This window comes from Phodopus roborovskii, unplaced genomic scaffold (assembly GCF_943737965.1).
Source record: "Phodopus roborovskii unplaced genomic scaffold, PHOROB, whole genome shotgun sequence".
NCBI classification, from domain to species: Eukaryota; Metazoa; Chordata; class Mammalia; order Rodentia; family Cricetidae; genus Phodopus; species Phodopus roborovskii.
In genome coordinates this window covers 476,352-484,583 of record NW_026125489.1, presented here as the reverse complement: position 1 = coordinate 484,583, position 8,232 = coordinate 476,352, and the positions used below count along the sequence as shown (strand labels likewise).

Below are 8,232 nucleotides of genomic sequence, written 5' to 3'. Positions count from 1 at the left end.
TTCTAGGAAGTCTTTTATTTATTTCTTCTTTGACCCAGGTGTGGTGCAATTGCACATTGTTCAGTTTCCATGAGTTTGTAGGTTTTCTGCAATTTGTGTTGTTGTTGAATTCCAATTTTAAAGCATGGTGGTCTGATAAGATACAGGGCACTATTCCAATTCTCTTGTATCTGTTGAGGTTTGTTGTGGACCTAGTATGTGGTCGATTTTAGAGAAGGTTCCATGTGGAACAGAGAAGAAGGTATATTCTTTTGTGTTTGGATGGAATATTCTATAGATGCCTGTTAAACTCCGTTGAGACATAACTTCTGTTACTTCTTTTGTTTCTTTGTTGAGTTTCTGATTGGTGGTCCTGTCTAGTGGTGAGAGTGGTGTATTGAAGTCTCCCACTATAAGTGTGTGAGGTTTTATACGAACTTTGAGTTTTAGTAGCTTTTCTTTTACGAATGTGGGTACCTTTGTATTTGGGGCATAGATGTTCAGAACTGAGAGTTTGTATTGATGGATTTGTCCTGTGATGAATACGAAATGACCATCTTAATCTCTTTTGATTAATTTTGGTTTGAAGTCTAACTTGTTAGATATTAGGATAGCCACACCTGCTTGCTTCTTGGTTCCATTTGCTTGGAAGATCTTTTCCCAACCCTTTGCCCTGAGGTAATGTCTATCTTTGAAGCTTAGATGTGTTTCTTGTATGCAGCAGAAGGATGGATTCTGTCTTTGTATCCATTCTGTTAGCCTGTGTCTTTTTATAGGTGAGTTAAGACCATTAATGTTGAGGGAAGATAAGGACCATTTATTGCTAATGCTTGTTTGTCTTAGATTTGTTATTGGCAGTGGTATTGTGAATATATTTACCCTGCTTTACCCTTGGGTTCTGGTGAAGTGGGATTATCTATTGCCTATGTCTTTATGAGCATAGTTAACTTCCTTGTGTTGGAGTTTTCCTTCAAGAACTTTCTGTAGTGCTGGATTTGTAGACACATATTGTGAAAATCTGGCTTTGTCATTAAATATGTTTTCACCATCTATAGTGATTTGAGAGTTTTGCTGGATATAATAGCCTGGGCTGGCATCCCTGGACTCTTAGTACTTGTAGAACATCTATTCAGGACCTTCTGGCCTTGAGAGTTTCCATGGAGAAGTCAGGTGTAATTTTGATAGCTCTGCTTTTATAGGTCTGCCTGTCCTTTTTCCTTCACTGCTCTTAATATTCTTTCTTTATTCTGTATGTTAGGTGTTTTGATTATTATGTGTCGAGGGGTCTTTTTCCTTTGGTCCAGTTTATTTGGTGTTTGATACTTTCATGGTCATGTCCTTCTTCAGATTGGGAAACTTTTCTTCAATGATGTAGTTGAATACATTTTCTGAACCTTTGAGCTGTGCTTCTTTGCCTTCTTCTATGCCTATTATTCTTAGGTTTCACCTTTCACTGTGTTCTGCATTTCCTGGATGTTTTGTTTTAAGGATTTGTTGGATTTAAGATTTTCTTTGGTCGATGAATCTATTTCCTCTATTTTATCTTCAGCATCTGAGATCCTTTCTTTGTTCTCTGTTGATTATGCTTTCATCTGTAGTTTCTGATCATTTGCCTAGTTTTTCTATTTCCTGTATTCCCTCAGTTTGTGTTTTCTTTATTTTCTCTATTTTAGTTTTTAAGTCTTGAACTATATGAGTTGTTTCCTTCATCTGTTTGATTGTTTTTTCTTGGCTTTCCTTACTTTCTTTAAAAGATTTGTTCATTTCTTCCAATTTTTTGTTTGTTTTTCCTTGCATTTCTTTAAGGAATTTTCTCACATTGTCTTTGAAGGCTTCTTTCATTTTTATGAAGATATTTTTAAAGTCGCTTTATCTGCTTTATAGTGTTCAAGTGTAGTTGGTGTAGAGTCCCTAGATTCTGGTGGTGTCATGCTTGTCTTTCTATTGTTAGGTGTTTTCTTGTATTGCCCTCTTCCTATCGGTTTTTCCAGTGGGTGCAGGTGGAGTCTCTCTCTCTCTCTGTTACTCTCCTGGTAGGCGTAGGTGAGTCAGGAGTTCTATGTTTGTACCTCTGGGTGGTCCAACGCTCTTGGAGGTCTCTTCTCTGGCGGGGATCCAGTGATGAGAGTCAAAGATCAGGCTGGTGGGGGTTCTGGGTGGGGTGGTTTGTGGATCAGAGTACTAGGACTATTGTCTCTGTGGACAGGAATAGGGGCAAGTGAGATTCAGGGCTATCCCTGGGAGTTCCCAGGGAAGGGTAAGGGTGGGGATTCGACCTGAACTGGTCCCAGACTCACCTCTGGCAGAGGCTCAGCGATGGGGGCTTAAATCCAATTTTAAGAAGTACTTATTATTCCTACAACATTTCTGCCACTACAGGTTGCTGTTATAGGTCACAAGATTTGTAGATAACAATAATTAATTTTTTGCTCTGGTTAGGGGTGTGCAAATACCTCCAGTACCATGAATGCAATAAGTAGGGCTGAAGCTTTCAGTTCGGAATCAGCTTGATTGCAACCCAGTCAATGACACAAATAAGTTGTCTCCTCAGCAATAGGGCCTTACCATTATGTTGTGGGGGGTAACCAGTAGACTTGTCAATAGTGGCTATCTATGGGACCACCTTGGAGAAGATTCAACAAGATATAACCCATTCCTGGCACCAGAGGCCTTATTTGGTAGCATAAGGTGTCTAGCTGGGGCATTTTTCCTTCAATATTTGATAACTTCATTTAAATTCCTTACACACACCCAACACACACACACACACACACACACACACACACACACACACACACACACCCATACACCCCCCAACACCCACACACAACACTTAGGAAGCTTCTATAGTGCTAGGTTTCCATATGGTTTGTCTGTCCCCATATTCCCTCATTTACCCTGCATCCCCCCACCCCATTTAATCCTCCTATTCTTATTTCCCACTTATCTCTTTATAACACTATAGTCTATTTAGCTTCCTCAGAAGATCTGTTCCTTCATGGCTCCTTACTAGCTACCTAACCTCTGAATCATGTACCTAAAGGTTCAAAGCTAAAATTCACAAATGAGAGAAAACCTGAAATATTATTTTTTGGGGGGTCTCAGTTATCTTACTTATGATTGTTTCTAGCTCTATTCATTTACTTAAAAACCATGATTTGTTTTTTTAATAGCTGAGTAATATTCATAAACTATTGATTATCAATGATATAAATATACCACATTTTCATTATCCATTCATGCAGTTAATTGATTTAACAGGCTGTTCCCAATATCTGACAGCTACGAATGCAGCAGCAATGAACATGCATGACTTAGTATCTCTGTAGTAAGATGTAGAGTAATTTGGGTATTTCCAAGAGTGATATACCTGGATCTTAGCTTTTTGAGGAAATTCCACATTGTTTTCCATACTGACACTCTCGCAAGCAATGCACATTCTTGCCCCCACATTCTTGCCAACTTGTGTTGTGATTTTCTTTATCTTGGTCATTCTGACTGAATTAAAACAGAATATTGAAGTAGTTTTGGTTTGCATTTACCTGATGCCTAAGAATGTTGGAAATTGTTTTTTAACTATCTCTCATCAAATTTTGTTTCAGCGTTTGAAAAACATCTGTTTAGTTCTATCTCATTTTGAGTTGAATTATTAGCTTTCTTGAAGGTGAGTATGCTTTAGTTCTTTATATATATATTCTTGACACTAAATATTCTATCATATGTAATAAGTAGTAAAGAGTTTTCCCATTACGTAGGCTTCTGCTCCCTATGTTATCAGTGTCCTATGGTTTTCTCTTCTGTAAGAGTCAGTGTATTTGGCTTTATGTTGGTGCCTTGATTCATTTGGAATTGAGTTTTGTGCAGGGTGGTAGATATTGATATTTTTCATTATTACATTTGCCCATCTGGTTTGAACAGCACCATTTGTTGAAGATGTCTTTTTCCAGTGTACATTTTTGGCTTTTTGGTGGTCAAAATTTAGTTGTTTAAATTTCAATTTGATCCCATTGACCAATGTGTCTGTTTTTATGCTGATACCACAATGGCTTTATTGCTATACAGAGTTTAAAATCTGGGATGGTGATACCTCCAGGAGTTCTTTTATTATTAAGTATACTTTAGTTATCCTGTTTTTTTTGTGTGTGTCCATGTGTTGAAAATTGTTACTTTAAGTTGTGTAAAAATTGTATTGTAATTTTGATTGGGACTGCATTGAATTTTTAGATTGATTTTTGGCAGGATGGCCATTTTCACAATACTAATCCTACATATCCATGATCATGGGAGATAATTCCATCATCTGGCATATTCTCTTATTCCTTTCTTCAATATCTTAAACCTTTTATTATGCAAGTCTTTCACTTGCTTAATTAAAGTCACTTCAAGGTATTTTTATTTTTTTGAGGCTATTTTGAAAGGTATTTTGTTTCACTGTTTTCTTTCTTAGTCCCATTTGTCATTTGTATATAGGATAGGTACTTAGCATTAGTTTTGTATCCTGCAACATTGATGAAAATGTTTAGCAGATGCTTAACTTTCCTGATTGAGTCTTTCTTTGGGGCATTTTATATTAAAAAATAATAATCTTCTGAAAATAAGGACACTTTGACTTTTTTTGTCCTGCTTGTATCCCCTTGATCCCCTTCATTTATCTTATTACTCTAGCTAAGACTACAAGTAGTGCATTTAATATGTACAGAAAGAAGTGACAACTTTGTCTTGTTCCTGATTTTAGTGGAAATGTTTTGAGGTTCTCTCTTCATAGGATGATGTTGGCTGTCAGGAGGCTGTAATTTGCCTTTATTATGTTAAGGTATGACTGTTGAATTTTTCATTTCTCTATGGCTTTATTATGAAACAATGTTGGATTTTGTCAAAGGCCTTTTCTACATTTAATGATATAATTGTGTTTTTTTTTGGGAGGGTTTTTATGCCTGCTTTTGTGTTAGATTACTTTATTAATTTATGTATGTTAAACCATCCTTCATTTCTGGCATAAGGCCAATTGGATCATGATGGATAATCTTTTTTTTTTTGGTGTTTTCTTGAATTTTGTTTGCAAATATTTTATTGAGAGTTTTTGTACTTATCTTTACAAAGAATATTGGTCTAAATTTTTTAAATATGTGTCTTTGTGTGGTGTTAGTATCAGGGTAATAGTGACTTAATAAAAAGAATTAGAAAACATGCCTTCAGCTTCTCTTTTTGCATAATTATTTTAGCATTATAGTTATTCATTCTTCTTTGAAAGTCTGGTAGACTTCTTCCCTGAAACCATCTGTGCCTGGGTTTCTTTTTGGTTGGGATATTTTTAACTACTACTTCCATTTTGTTAGGGTTTGTGTGTCTAATTCACTGGATCTGGAGTTATAGGTGGTTGTGAACTACCCAAAAAGAGGTGCTGGAATGTGAAATCTAATCATCTGGAAGAGCACGTGTTCTCTTAGCCACTGATCATCTCTCCAGCCTCAGGACCTCTTTTATTTAATATAAGAAATAATAAGCACATCAGTGATTATGGGCATATTTTTTCAGTAATGAATAACCACACGGTGTTGTTTATTTCTTTTTCCCAACTATTTTAATGGCTCTACAATGCCTTATTTTCTTTGCTTTTAATAAATTTCTTCTGATGTTATTTTCTATTTCTGCCACACTGATTTTTGGGTTTGTGATATTTAATTTTGGTAACTTTCTACCAGAGAAAGAAAGTAGCACTATTTATGAATACACTTTTAAATATCATTACTCTTATTTCTTTTCCAGAGTAATGAAAAGACAAGAGTGGAGAAAACCTTGGTTTCTTGGATGTACATTTTATAGTTTCAGCATGAATGATGATGATATCACATATGAGTTAAAAGAATGAGTTTCATAAGGGTAAGATGTGGGTGAAACATTGGTTGCCATTGCAAAGGTTAATTCTGAAAGGAGATAATAGAGAATCTGATTCATCATGACTTCTAGCTCTTTGATATAAATGCAATCCTCTTTATAGAGTCACTGAAAGCTTGTTTCACTTGCTTGTTCCTCAAGGTGTAAATGAAAGGGTTCAACAGAGGTGCAACAGAAGTAGTGAGTACTGAAACTCCTTTGTTGATGGCCACTTCATCCTTGGCTGATGGCTTAATGTAGATAAAGATGCAGCTTCCATAGGTGATGGAAACCACAATCATGTGAGATGAGCAGGTGGAAAAGGCCTTCTTCCTTTGCTGTGCAGAGGGGAATCTCAGAATTGTTCTGACGATGTATGTGTAGGATAGAATCACACAGATTAGGGTAATAATGAGTGCAAAGACGGCCACAAATATAACCATCTGTTCTATTACCCATGTGTCTGAGCATGAGATCTTTAGAAGGGGACCTGCATCGCAGCTGAAGTGATCAATGGCATTGGAGTCACAGAAGTCAAGTTGGAGGCCCAAGCTAAGGGGTGGGACAATTATCATCAAGCCAGACACCCAACATGAGATGACTAGTAAGGTACACACCCTGGGGTTCATGATGGTCATATAATGAAGGGGTTTGCAAATAGCCACGTAGCGGTCATAAGACATAGCTGCCAAGAGGAAAAACTCAGTTGCTCCAAAGAGAATAACAAAAAATATTTGACTTGCACAAGCGTTATAGGTAATGGTATTGTCTCCGCTTGATATACTGTATAGGAATCTAGGAATACAGACTGTGGTAAAGGAAACCTCTAGAAAAGAAAAATTTCTAAGGAAAAAGTACATGGGTGTTTTAAGATGGGGATCCATCAAGGTGAGGATGATAATAGTCAGGTTTCCTGTTACACTCAGCATGTATGTGAGAAATAGGAAGATGAAAAGTAGAATTTGAAGTTGTGGATCATCTGTTAGTCCCAGAAGGATAAAGGTTGTTATTGCTGAGTGGTTTCTCATTACTGCCCATTGGAAATTAAGGTTTTATAAAGCCACAGCTAGCAAAGGACTATGGATACAGATGCCAACAAATGAGCCTGTATTATTTTCTAAGTTTATATCATAACAAGTGTTGTCATTGTCTGAATTTTGCAAATGAGCAGTGGAGATTTTCTTAAGGATTCATATTATTGTAAAAAGATTCAAGTCTAAAGAATTATCTATTGCCTTTAAAGCCCTTAAAGATTTCTAGAAGTAGTTGATTTTAATTTATTATGCAGATAGGACTTTCAAATTTGTTTAGAGAAACATTGTCTCAGACAAATTCTGGATAGTGGATGTATGTAGATATCTAAGAACATAAGTTTTCTTCAATACTATTACCTGGATATTGCTTTAAGCATAAGATGTTTTTCTCCTGGAAAACAAACAAAAGAGATGATAGCAGAATTATTTTCACTTGAAAGATGTTTAGGGTACATTTATTTTATCTTTAGAACCACAAAATGCTATGTTCAACATTCTCACAGAAGAAATATACTGATGTGCTTTTGTTATATATTTTTATTTGTTGGTTGTGGTCATTTGTTTCTCAAATGCCTCAAAGCCATAATATATTTAATTAAATGTTTATAAACTATTCCATTTTTTAGAGTCTTCTCAATTTTTTTAAATACATGTGATCTGATGGGGAAAAGGAAAACAGGGAGTTCCTTAGAACCCTGGAACCCTGTTATTATTATTATTATTATTATTATTATTATTATTATTATTATTATTATTTGGCTCTAGCTCCCAAATAAATCATATACAGATGCTTATTCTTACTTATGAATGCCAAGCCTTAGCTTGACATTGATATGTAAACTAAGATTGTCTTTAATTTAAATAAAAATTAATAAAGTATTTTCAAATAAACCTCATTGCTAAATGGCCCCTACTGCAATGTTAGAAAGATTTGAACTGATGTTAAATGTAGGGTGGGCTGTTGTTTTAAATCTTTGTTTAATTTACTTTCTTATCTATATTCCAAAACCCAGTGCTCTCCATCATACTGGTACTCCTACATTTATTACTACAATTGCAAAGTACTTAGTTAAATGGGCTTTTCATAGAGTGTTGATTCTATGTATCAATCAGTATTAGGATGTTGACCTATATGTCCATTTCTTTTCTCTATTCAGTATCTACTGAAGTGAGTGGTAGTTATAGAAAGAAAAATCCTTACATAGAGATAAATAATCAGATCTATTTTAAGTAAAGAAAAATAATGTCACCCAATACATGTAGTTCAAAAAATAATAGATTATGCTGCGTAAGACCACATAAGACCAAACTAGATTCCCTTAATATAGGTGACAATGGTGTGACT

General features: G+C 35.4%; 1 protein-coding gene across 1 annotated transcript; it reads right to left on the bottom strand.

Moving 5' to 3' along the window:
- Positions 1-5,942: 5,942 nt before the first annotated feature.
- On the bottom strand, positions 5,943-6,881 carry LOC127215829 (olfactory receptor 6C2). Its single transcript, XM_051176321.1, has one exon. It carries the CDS (start codon positions 6,879-6,881, stop codon positions 5,943-5,945), a length of 939 nt encoding a protein of 312 aa, XP_051032278.1.
- Positions 6,882-8,232: the final 1,351 nt, after the last annotated feature.

Coding starts and splice junctions, on each gene's coding strand:
- LOC127215829 (XM_051176321.1), bottom strand. CDS start 6,881: ATGAGAAACCACTCAGCAATAACAACCTTTATCCTTCTGGGACTAACA.